At 39.5% G+C, this 13,310-nt stretch overlaps 1 protein-coding gene across 1 annotated transcript in view; it reads left to right on the top strand.

The window, feature by feature from the left end:
- Positions 1-13,310, top strand: part of SPATA16 (spermatogenesis associated 16) — a gene marked incomplete at its 3' end in the record, with an annotated part of 224,474 nt that overhangs the window by 179,923 nt on the left and 31,241 nt on the right. Inside the window, exons 8-9 of the mRNA XM_082655288.1 lie at positions 9,625-9,789; positions 12,642-12,725. Of these exons, the coding sequence (XP_082511414.1) occupies positions 9,625-9,789; positions 12,642-12,725 (249 nt within the window). The remainder of the gene's footprint in view (positions 1-9,624; positions 9,790-12,641; positions 12,726-13,310) is intronic.

Here is a 13,310-nt window from a genome sequence, read left to right as displayed (position 1 = left end):
TCTTCCAATCCAAGAACATGGTATATCTCTCCATCTGTTTGTATCATCTTTAATTTCTTTCATCAGTGTCTTATAGTATTCTGCATACAGGTCTTCTGTCTCCTTAGGTAGGTTTATTCCTAGGTATTTTATTCTTTTTGTTGCAATGGTAAATGGGAGTGTTTCCATAATTTCTCTATCAGATTTTTCATCATTAGTGTATAGGAATGCAAGACATTTCTCTGCATTAATTTTGTATCCTGCTACTCTACCAAATTCACTGATTAGCTCTAGTAGTTTCCTGGTAGCATCTTTAGGATCCTCTATGTACAGTATCATGTCATCTGCAAATAGTGACAGTTTTACTTCTGCTTTTCCGATTTGTATTCCTTTTATTTCTTTTTCTTCTCTGATTGCTGTGCCTGAAACTTCCAAAACTATGTTGAATAACAGTGGTGAGAGTGGACAACCTTGTCTTATTCCTGATCTTAGAGGTAATGGTTTCAGTTTTTCACCATTGTAAAGGATGTTGGCTGTGGGTTTGTCATATATGGCTTTTATTATGTTGAGGTAGGTTCCCTCTATGCCTACTTTCTGAAGAGTTTTTATCATAAATGTGTGTTGAATTTTGTCAAATGCTTTTTCTGCATCTATTGAGATGATCATATGTTTTTTCTCCTTCAGTTCATTAATACGGTTTATCACATTGATCGATTTGCATATATTGAAGAATCCTTGCATTCCTGGGATAAACCCCACTTGATCGTGGTGTATGAGCCTTTTAATGTGCTGTTGGATTCCGTTTGCTAGTAATTTTTTTTTTTTTTTTGCAGTACGCGGGCCTCTCACTGTTGTGGCCTCTCCCGTTGCGGAGCACAGGCTCCGGACGCACAGGCTCAGCGGCCATGCTCACGGGCCCAACCGCTCCGCGGCATGTGGGATCTTCCCGGACCGGGGCACGAACCCGTGTCCCCTGCTTCGGCAGGCGGACTCTCAACCACTGCACCAGCAGGGAAGCCCCGTTTGCTAGTATTTTGTTGAGGATTTTTGCATCTATGTTCATCAGTGATATTGGCCTGTAGTTTTCTTTTTTTGTGAGATCTTTTTCTGGTTTTGGTATCAGGGTGATGGTGGCCTTGTAGAATGAGTTTGGGAGCGTTCCTTCCTCTGCTATATTTTGGAAGAGTTTGAGAAGGATAGGTGTTAGCTCTTCTCTGAATCTTTGATAGAATTGTCCTGTGAAGCCACCTGGTCCCGGGCTTTTGTTTGTTGGAAGGTTTTTAATCACAGTCTCAAATTCAGTGCTTGTGCTTGGTCTGTTTATATTTCTTCCTGGTTCAGTCTCAGAAGGTTGTGCTTTTCTAAGAATTTGTCCATTTCTTCCAGGTTGTCCATTTTATTGGCATATAGTTGCTTGTAGTATTCTGTCATGATCCTTTGTATTTCTGCAGTGTTAGTTGTTACTTCTCCTTTTTCATTTCTAATTCTATTGAGTCTTCTCCCTTTTTTTCTTGATGAGTCTGGCTAATGGTTTATCAATTTTATCTTCTCAAAGAATCAGCTTTTAGTTTTATTGATCTTTGCTATTGCCTTCTTCATTACTTTTTCATTTATTTCTGATCTGATCTTTATGATTTCTTTCCTTCTGCTAACTTTGGGGTTTTTTTGTTCTTCTTTCTCCAATTGCTTTAGGTGTAAGGTTAGGTTGTTTATTTGAGATGTTTCTTGTTCCTTGAGGTAGGACTGTACTGCTATAAAGTTCCCTCTTAGAACTGCTTTTGCTACATCCCATAGGTTTGGGGTCATCATGTTTTCATTGTCATTTGTTTCTAGGTATTTCTGATTTCCTCATTGATTTCTTCAGTGATCTCCTGGTTATTTAGTAGCGCATTGTTTAGCCTCCATGTGTTTGTATTTTTTTACAGTTTTTCCTGTAATTGATATCTAGTCTCATAGTGTTGTGGTTGGAGAAAATACTTGATATGATTTCAATTTTCTTGAATTTACCAAGGCTTGATTTGTGACCCAAGATATGGTCTATCCTGGAGAATGTTCCATGAGCAGTTGAAAGTGTATTCTGTTGTTTTTGGATGGAATGTCCTATAAATATCAATTAAGTCCATCTTGTTTAGTGTATCATTTAAAGCTTGTGTCTCCTTATTTATTTTCATTTTGGATGATCTGTCCATTGGTGAAAGTGGGGTGTTAAAGTCCCCTACTATGAATGTGTTACTGTTGATTTCCCCTTTTATGGCTGTTAGTATTTGCCTTATGTATTGAGGCGCTCCTATGTTGGGTGCATAAATATTTACAATTGTTATATCTTCTTCTTGGATTGATCCCTTGATCATTATGTAGTGTCCTTCTTGTCTCTTGTAATAGTCTTTATTTTAAAGTCTATTTTGCCTGATATGAGAATTGCTATTCCAGCTTTCTTTTGATTTCCATGTGCATGGAATATCTTTTTCCATCCCCTTACTTTCATTCTGTATGTGTCCCTAGGTCTGAAGTGGGTCTCTTGTAGACAGCATATGTACGGGTCTTCTTTCTGTATCCATTCAGCCAGTCTAAGCCTTTTGGTTGGAGCATTTAATCCATTTACATTTAAGGTAACTATTGATATGTATGTTCCTATTACCATTTTCTTAATTGTTTGGGGTTTATTTTTGTAGGTCGTTTTCTTCTCTTGTGTTTCCTGCCTAAAGAAGTTCCTTTAGCATTTGTTGTAAAGCTGGTTTGGTGGGGATGAATTCTCTTAGCTTTTGCTTGTCTGTAAAGGTTTTAATTTCTCCATTGAATCTGAATGAGATCCTTGCTGGGTAGAGTAATCTTGGTTGTAGGGTTTGCCCTTTCATCACTTTAAATATGTCCTGCCACTCCCTTCTGGCTTGCAGAGTTTCTGTTAACCTTATGGGGATTTCCTTGTATGTTATTTGTTGCTTTTCCCTTGCTGCTTTTAGTATCTCTTTTTTGTATTTAATTTTTGAGAGTTTGATTAATATGTGTCTCAGCATGTTTCTCTTTGGGTTTATCCTGTATGGGACTCTCTGTGCTTCCGGGACTTGACTATTTCCTTTCTCATGTTAGGGAAGTCTTTGACTATAATCTCTTCAAATATTTTCTCAGACGCTTTCTCTTTCTCTTCTTCTTCTGAGACCCCTATAATTCAAATGTTGGTGTGTTCAGTGTTGTCCCAGAGGTCTCTGAGACTGTCCTCAATTCTTTTCATTCTTTTTTCTTTATTCTGCTCCCTGACAGTTATTTCCACCATTTTATCTTCCACATCACTTATACGTTCTTCTGCCTTAGTTATTCTGCTATTGATTCCTTCTAGAGTATCTTTAATTTCAGTTTTTGTGTTGTTCATCACTGTTGGTTTGCTCTTTCGTTCTTCTAGATCCTTGTTAAATGTTTCTTGTATTTTCTCCATTGTGTTTCCGAGATTTTGGATCATCTTTACTATCATTACTCTGAATTCTTTTTCAGGTAGGTTGCCTATTGCATCTTCATTTATTGGTCTTGTAGGTTTTTACCTTGCTCCTTCATCTGTGACATATTTTTTGTCGTTTCTTTTGATGGGTGGGGCTGTATTCCTGTCTTACTGGTTGTTTGGCCTGAGGGTTCCAGCACTGGAGTTTGCAGGCAGTTGGATAGAGCTGGGTCTTGGTGCTGAGATGAGGACCTCTGGGAGGCCTCACTCTAATTGGTATTCCCTGGGGTCTGAGGTTCTCTGTTAGTCCAGCAATTTGGACTCAGAGCTCCCACCACAGGAGCTCAGCCCTGACCTCCAGCTTGGGAACCAAGATCCTGCAAGCCAGTCGCTGGAGGTTCATCCCATCCCCTTAGCTGTCTGTGGTCCCCCACCAGTGCCTGGTAGGTGCCCTAATTGTATGTAGACACGAATCCTAGTCTGCCACCTTGACTCCGCCCTCCACCTGACAATTGATCTTTATATACCCTTAAGGTAAATTATCTAATCCCTTTCTGTGACCCAGGGAAAATATGCCCTTTCTACTTTCAGTCTTAAAAAAAGCCCAAAATAAGACCTGAGTTATGCTGTGCTATTTTACAAAATTTAAGCTATTGTATTGAAAGTACATAAAGAGGGCTTCCCTGGCGGCACAGTGGTTGAGAGTCCGCCTGCCAACGCAGCGGACACGGGTTCGTGCCCCAGTCCAGGAAGATCCCACATGCCACGGAGCAGCTGGGCCCGTGAGCCATGGCCACTGAGCCTGCGCGTCCGGAGCCTGTGCTCTGCAACAGGACAGGCCGCAACAGTGAGAGGCCCGCGTACCGCAAAAAAAAAAAAAAAGAAAGTACATAAAGGGAACTCCTCGTTAATGGGCTCTAAAGGCTGCAGATTTCCCCTTTTAAAATATTTTTCAAAAGGCCTTTAAGCTGGAAATTTTTAAGAATTCTTTTTTTGTGGTTTTAGTATTACATCGTTGATTTGATGTTCTTACCTTACAAGGGGAACCAAGGGGGTTATCACAAACAGCTACTTAACATCTGTTCAGCAGTTTACCTGCTCAGTAACATTATTCAGCATTTTACAAAAGCTATAAAACCCCTAATTTATTTGCATGATTTGTAATTCTATGCATTACAAATCCAAAAGCACATTTTTACTGATTTTCCTACCACATAGCTTCCTTCCCCTTCCTCACAACTGTGTTCCACTCAACTATCTCCCCTATACTACTACTACTACTAAGAAATCCATCTCTATCTTAGTCATCTTGCGCTGTCATAACAAAATAGCATTCTAGAGGCTAGAAGTCTGAGATCAGGGTGCCAACATGGTCAGGTTCTGCCAAACACCCTCTTCCTGGTTTGCAGTCGGCTAAAGACCCTCTTCCTTGCTTGCAGTTGGCTACTTTCTCTCTGTGTCCTAACATGGTAGAGAGCAAGCTCTCTGTTGTCAATTCTTGTAAGAGCACTAATCCCAAAATGAGGCCCTACTCTCATGACCTCATCTAACCATAATTACCTCCCAAAGGCCCCATCTCCAAATACATCACATTGGTCACTAGGGCTTCAACATAGGAATTTTGGGTGAACACAAACACTCAGTTTATAGTGATCTCATTGGATCTACTGCAAATTTTGGGTCCTGTTCTCCAATTCACAACCTCTTCCAGACACACACACACACCCTCACCAACCACCCCATCCTAATTAGAGACACATACACACACACACCCCCATCCCTGTCATCATCAGGCTCTTGCAAGCAGTGGAAGCCTTGCTAGCAAGAACCATCACCATATAGTATTACTTCAACTCATCTGCACATGGTTAGCCTTGCAGTGCCAGCGTGCTGGATGTTGGGGAGGTAATCTGTCTGTGCCCCGGCTCTTTGGGGCGATGCCCGCCGTGCCTTGCTACTTGTCAGATACCCGCCACATCATCATCTGTTGCCAGCTCAGATCTCCCAGTGTGCTGTGAATGCAGGTTAGGCCAATCTAGGCATCATGCACTTTTTAAATGCTTCTAACACATTTTCTTCTCACGTTTCAAAGGGCATTGTGGCCACTTAGAAATGTGTATATGCATGAATCTCTATGTGTCCATAAAGCAGACTTGAAAACCATAATGAATAAGATTCTTAGTATCTAATGAATGACTCAGTCTTCTTTAGAATGAGTCAGCACCACTTTGTTAAGTGTGAGGGATTTCATCAACTTTCTTATGTTTGCATCTATGGGAAATAGTTTTTGGAAGACTGTCTCAAAGAGCTTGAATGAAATTGAAGCAAGTGAGCCCACAGGTACCCAGAGACCACGAGAATATCCAAATATTGGCCTGTAGGTTTCTCATTATATGTCCAACCACAGCTTCATAAAGCAGGACTGAATAAAATTGGCTGCAAAGGTAACCTAGCTAATGAAGCAAGAAATGAGTTGGTGAGCAGAAATTATTCCTACATGGTACAATTAATTGTAACCCAAGAATCCCTCAACAGTGTTTTTAGGATCCCCTGAGGTGGGTTTTTTTTGGTCAGATGTCAAATGCCATCCACTTGAGTAAGCATTGCATTGTCCTTATTAGCTGTGACCCTAGCTTGTGACACCTGTGGATGAAGACTTTCGTCCAAGGCTGTGCTCTGGCTGTGTAACCCTAGGATATCACTTAACCTCTGAGCTGTTTTTTTCTCATTTATAAAATAAGCTGTTATCTGCCATGCTCACCTCCCAGAGTTGTGAGACCAAAAGTATATAATCCACATTGAAGCACTTTGTAAAGTATTAAGAATTTTTAGAGTTTTAACTAATTGTATTGGTTTTCATTTGCTATGACAAAAGGACTGTTTTATAGACCCTTCTTTTTCTTTATAAATGCTGTATACTTTGAAATTACATACTCTTCTAAAATGAAGACTGTGCAAGTGTCCTGTGGATCTTGAATTCTTTTCCTTAGATCACTGATGCACTCAGATCTCCTCACAAAGGCAGGATTAGAGGTGTCATCTCTAGCCATGGAGTAGATCTACTGCCCACAGTAGGGCTTGTCAGGGAACATGAATTTTCACCTCTTGCTATGAGGTGGTAGAAAGAGTTGGTGAAGGAGACAAAGACATTCCTGGTATAATGCTTCTCTCAGAAAATAATTCTCCTTACACTCTGACACCAGTTTCCTCACCTTTATAGATTCCTTTGTTAGGCACACAGCCCATGGCTGTGTGACAAGAATGATTCTGGCATTTTCAGAGTTATTGTCTAAAATATTCTCCCACCTTCCTATCTGGTGTCTTTTAATCTCACTGAACATCAACCCCATTCAACCAGTAGCTCTGCTCTAATGGTATTTTTTCTTCTATGGTTCTTTGTACTAATTATTTCACGTGCCACTGAATGCTGCTGTGCTTTTCCATGTATTAACTTTACAGGCTGCTGTCAGTTTGCACCTTATGTACTGTGCTTCCTGGGATGTTGAAGAGTTAAAATAATAAAATCTCTTGCCAGGCATGAAGCTTCCTTCACAGGCTGACTTGCCAAAAAATGACCTAAGTAACCAGGTTTTGAATACCTTGTTAATTTTACCTGTAATTTCCTCCAAGTGAAGCACAAAAATTGTTTATATGTGCACATTGGAAATGAACAATAATATGTGTTTCCTACCCCTTTTCTTTGCATTTAATGTTTCTATATGTTATGGCAAATGGAAGTACATTCCCAATACTTGGGCTCTGCTTTTCAGCAATATTATGCTGTGCCACTTACGTTCCAAACATTCATCCACACCTGCTATTAAATCTAGACAATTGTCTGGCTGAAGCTTTCATCTGAACTTGCTATTTACCTAACCTTCACTGTACCTGTGTGGCCACTTCATTACACTCTCTCCAGCAGCTAAGGAGCTCTCTGGTCACTTCTGAAGTCTCATTGAGAGGGCTACTTCCTTTTAGATTTAGCCCTTGTTAGCATTAAATGTGAGTTAATTCCTTCATTTTTCATTATTTCCTTGATTTTCTTAAAGCAACAGCATTAAAGCATTCCTGCTGGCATTTATTAATTTTTATTTCTTTTTCACTTTATCTCTCAGAAGCCCCAACCTTGCATAGGTAAAATATTAATCTGTAGTTTCCTGATGACCAAAACTGCATTTGGCTTGTGGGGGGGGGGGGGTAGGGGGAGGACCATTAGCAGTCAACTGTATCCTTTCCCTAGTGTCCTATCCATAAGGAGCACTTCCTGTTTTGCTATGCATCCAACAATCCAGCTAACAAAGCACCACTGCCTTCCACTATTTTTATTGTCCTGATGTTTTGGAAAATTACACTGATAGATTATGTTTCCAAGCAGGCCGCAGTTGTTTCTGCACTTTGGAGTTGAGTCACTATACCACTTTCCTACAACCAGCCCCACTGTTTATTTTAAAGAAGGACAAAGAAAGTAATTTTTCTTGGGAAAGAAAACTGTTTCTCCTGCAACTTGCTTTCCTCTATTTGACAGTATCCATTGTTTAGCTACATGTTTAAACTCTGTGGGTAGGTTGGCTATTTCTTCAATTCAGAGAAGGGATCTCAAATCCACAATTTGCAGTCATTGCTCCTATAGGTTTATAGGTTTTCAGATAAATGATTAATTGGAAAGAACAAATTAGCAGGGATAAAGAGACATTAGTCAAATGGCAGAAAGAGATGTTAGGAAGAAATACAGCAAATACAATGCAACAGTGCTCAACCTTTCTTTATTACCAAGATTCCAGGAAAGCGCCAAATTCTAGAGGTTGGTGTCAGTCAAGGTATGTGTATGACATTTCAGAAAGGACTGCCTTCTAAATTCAAGTTAAAATTTCGATGCTCTTTAGTAATGCTAGTTTCTAATAATTTTTCTCCTTAGAAGAGAATATTTTAAGAAGGAAAAGTCACGTCTGCCTTCTCTAGTTTCTGGGAGAAAATCTGTTTTATAAGTATGCACAAACTCAAATAGTCCTTGTTCAGATACTAAGCTTTAAGGTAGTAGTTTATTCTCCAACTTCTGTTTGAGATATTTGAATATCTGAATTTTTGTATAGCTAAAATTCATATTTCTAGGGCCACATATCAAGAGATTGTGATTCACTGAGTAAGGTCCAGGACTCTTCCTAGTTAACCAACAAGCCTAGTAATTCAGGTGCAGGTGGTCAAAGAGGAAACCTCCACTCCCCTGCCGCCCATCCAGGTTTCCATTTCTAAGCACCAAGATTCAGAATGTCATCACCAAGCTAAATCCTCCTGTGACTTCCCATTTCTCATCACCCTCCAAACATGACAGGAACCCTTAGATGCCGCCTTATGTCAGACGTACTTTTTCCGAAACAGAAACGTGAGAATTTTACGATGAACTTTGTGTCACCTATCAAGCAGTACAATTTGTATTAAACTTTTTAGAGAAGGTAACATGTCCTCTCTATGGCTGGCAGTAGCAAACACAGAGGTAGGCCACCTTAATTATAAGTGTGCCCCATTTTAAGAAAGCCCAAAATACCAGTAGATTCATGGAGGTTGGTGTTCCTTACAAGTGCACAACAGTCTATTTCAAGATGGATCATGTCAGTTGCTGGAATGGTCCTAGGACCCAGAATAAATCACTAAAATGCCACAAGGAGAGGAGCCAGAGTCCATGGCCATCCAATGAGAGCTAAAGATAAAAGCACAGCTGGAGGTTTAATGTAAGCCACTGGGCTAGACAGAAATCCACTTGCATAACATTTTTCAGGATTCAACTTGCATAAGAAGTCTTCCTTTGTATAAACAAGACAGTGGGCAACTCTTAAGTCTTATGATGCCTTGGTGACATAGATAAAATCACCCCCGCTCAATGGACACAGCTCTGTGGGATCCCCACTGGGAGAGTGGAGCTCAGGTTCAACTTCAGTCCTTCTTTTCCCCTCATCCCAGATTCCTTAGGCAGGGCCACCCGCAAATCCTTCTCAACAGTCCTGCCAAGCGTTCCCTTTTATATATCAACACATTCATCTGTTTGAAGGAAGGGTACAGACAGTTCTCTAAAATAATAGAAGAAAACATTTATTTGCACTAGATACCATTACTTCAGGGGAGCTAAATATGTTATTATTTAGCTGACCTGACTTCAATCCCCGGGGAGAGGTTATTTCTGTGGTTTTGTTCTAAAACATTTCCTTCTACTGGGAGACTAGGGGAGTCTTCGTGCGTGCTCAGGTGTGATGGAGAAGTTGCAGTATGCCAGCCTCCTCAGCCGGCTGCAGAGAGTAAAGGAGCAGTCCCAGGTGATCAATCAAGCAATGGCCGAGCTAGCAACCATTCCCTACCTACAGGATATCAGTCAACAGGAGGCGGAATTGGTACGCATTTGTTTTTCTTTGTTTAAGGCTTTCACAAGCCCTGAGCCAATAAAAGAGTGATATGGCCTGAAAAAGAATGTGACAATAAATGCAGTCCGAGGGCAAACTCCCCAACCCTCATGAAGCATTCTAATGAAGAAACTGGAAAATGTAGGGGGGGGGAGGGAGAGGGAGAGGGAGGGGGAGGGGGAGGGGGAGGGGGAGGGGGAGGGAGAGGGAGAGGGAGAGGGAGAGGGAGAGAGGGAGAGGGAGAGGGAGAGGGAGAGGGAGAGGGAGAGGGAGAGGGAGAGGGAGAGGGAGAGGGAGAGGGAGAGGGAGAGGGAGAGGGAGAGGGAGAGGGAGAGGGAGAGGGAGAGGGAGAGAGGGAGAGGGAGAGAGAGAGAGAGAGAGAGAGAGAGAGAGAGAGAGAGTGTTTTATTTGCCCACCCTAACTAGCTTTTTTTTTTTAATAGCAAGACCTTTGTAATGTATGAAAATATGGAAGAGGGCTGATTATTCATATTTTGAGTCAGGCTTTTCTGTTTCAAGTAAAGTGAAATTTTAATACATTGTTTCTTAACTCCAAGATATGTTAATACAGGATTCTCTTCAATGGAAAAGGAAGAGGAAAAAACAGTAATTGCTGGATAGAAAACTGACCCTACAAAATCATCCATAGAATTTTCTTATTTACTTCTAATGTCACATATATGCTGGCAGTGCCAACACTCGCACACATATGTCCATTTAGTTAAGAGAGGTGTCTTGAGGAGAAAATGTAGTCAAATGGTGGGGTGTTTTTTCTTTTTTTAACTGAATTGACCAGTTAACTCAGAAAACACAGAGCCTGTCAAAAACTAGTTCAAGAAATATCTTATAGAACAAATCTCCAAACAGGTGTGTATATTATAACCATAATTTATATTAGAAACAATAGCACCTCGTTTGAAAAACAATTATTAATCAGTGCGATGGCCATTCAAGGAAAGGTAAAATTCACTCCATATAAAGCTCCTAATGTGTTGCTGGGAAGGGCTCTTTGAGGCTCTAATTGAATGTAGCGAAAACTAATTATAGACCTGAATTGAATTCACATAGCAAGGGTGAGAACAACCCAAACTTATCACCTGTAATTTTCAGATAACTAAAGGAACCCTCCCTCTTTGAGCTTTTAAAATTGTTACAAATTAATCAAGAAATGAACCGCCAACATTTATAATGTTCATCTGAACCTGTTAAAAGTATATTAAATAAATACTGATATTCAAAGTAAGCACATAAAACCGAGTAGTTTTATATAATAAATATTTTATATAATAAATAATAAAATATTTTATATAATAAAATAATAAAACTCCACATACTAAACATTAAAACTATGAGAAAAAAAGTCTATTAGTCAAGAATTTACTAAGTCAAAACTGGCAATAATACTTTCTAAACCTGTATGGTTATGTGCACAGAACACCTTCTAAAAGGCTAAGTGTTTATCCTACCATTCGTAAGGCATTCAGGAGTGCAGTAAGTGTGGAGCTTTCAAAGTGCATATTATAGCCAATTTTAGATGATTAATGCTCCTCTGAGATAAAAGAAAGCGAAGAAAATGTTAATTTAAGAAGCTGGCACAATGTTGATCCTGTCTTCCTGAAAAGCACATTCAAGATTTAAATGAAAAATACAAGGGAGTTTTCTGCACTTAGGTCTTCTTAACCACACATCTGCAGTCTTCTTTTTCCTGGAAATACTTGTATTTCTAAATATACACAAAGAGCACAAAACTAGCATTATTAACACCACTAACTAATGTGTTAGTGCAACATTCCACTACCCGAAACCTTGGAAAACAGGATTTCATGGGATATTTTCATAATTTATATACCTACTAGAAAAAAAGTAAATGTATAGGATGTATATGTGCAAGCCAAATATTTAAAAATCATGTCTCTTGCAAGGGTTCATCCCCTTAAGTAACAGATTTTACTTTCCAGCTTCCAAGCATAGGTTAACCTAGATACAAATCCTCGAAACACCTTTTATGATGCTATATAAACAGTGACTACTCAGTAGAAGAGTTCTGAGTGACTCAACTCTCTACCCTCCTGCTTAAGCTCTGCAATATCTAAAGAACAGAAAGATTATCTAAGGGTTCATAATGTTTGACGCCATGGTGAACTGAGCTGGTATATGTTCATTTTCAGAGAACTTTCTTTTTTAGCTTTGAATATCACATGGCTTCATGTGGCCTCATTACTTTGCAGCCACATCTGAAGTGTGTGTATAGGATTATTTTAAAATGGAATATGGCAGTTCGGAGCAAAGGAGAGAATGTTTTAAACTTGCCTTTGAAATGGAACCTTAAAAAGTAATCCTGGTTATTTTGAAATTTTAGAAAAGAAAAGCATAGTAAAAGAACATAAATGAGCTAGATCCTTTAAGAGGCAATAAAACAACACAATTTTAGTATGGTCCTCTGGTGAGCTTTTGCATGATGCCTAGAATTATGATACATTAGCCTCAGGAGAAAATAGTAAAATGTGTTCATGTACTACATGCCTTTCCCTGAGAGAATTAACTACCGCCTTCATTCTTTACAACCCAAATCCGTTTTTACAAAACATCAACACTTACTACATTAAAATCTATATGTTTTCTACAAGTTTTCAAGAATCTTTCCATTGTTTCAGTATTTTATATTTGCAATAATACTTGGTAATGACTGAAGCAGAGATGAGGTGGCAGTGTTCATTGTCGGAAAGTTGAGTAATAAAATCATCAGCGTACAAATGATTTTTTAATTAGGTTTTAATCTGTGTATTTAGAGAAGTTATTTCTGTGTGAATTCCACCCTGATAATTTTTATCTTGGTGCCACAGCTGCAGTCACTAATGGCAGATGCTATGGACACCCTTGAAGGAAGAAGAAACGATAAAGAACGTGTGTGGAATACAATTCAAAAGGTAAAACTTTCAGCTGAAGGAAAAAGACATATTATTCTCAAAGAAAATGTCCATCTTGGGTCAAATCTGTTTAAAAGATAAAAAGAAAAGGAAACTCCTGGGGTTGCTTTATTGGTTGTTTTCTTTTTAAAATAAATGCAGCTCTCTCCCTGGAAGTGTAGCCAAAATCAAAAATGGATTTATTTAATCTGTTTCCTAAGGTCTGCTGCTTTTCTGACTGCGGTCATATGCTTTTATGGGTCTCTTATCACGCTCATTTTCATATTGTATTTTCGTTATCTGCTCCTTCATTATTGGTTATTATAGATATTTTTAAAGCCCTTTCATCAATGTTTTAGTTTGCTCCCCAACCCTTTCTCCCATAATGGCCACTTGAGGAATAATGGCTACCTTTCAGGGAACTACAAATGAACTAGCACATTGATGTTTGGGGTGAAGGAGTAACAGACGGGTTGTTAGAAGTAGAACATCCCTTCATTGGTTACCTGAGTTATACAAAACAAGCACTGAGATGCACCTGGCCCCAGCTACTCGGGAGACTTGTGTGATACCACGGGCCCCTCTGGCAATGCAGGAAGGAGTAAG

This window comes from Grampus griseus (assembly GCF_964374135.1).
Source record: "Grampus griseus genome assembly, chromosome: 5".
Taxonomy (NCBI): Eukaryota; Metazoa; Chordata; class Mammalia; order Artiodactyla; family Delphinidae; genus Grampus; species Grampus griseus.
The sequence above is the reverse complement of the archived record's forward strand: the minus strand, read 5'-3'. Positions and strand labels throughout refer to the sequence as shown.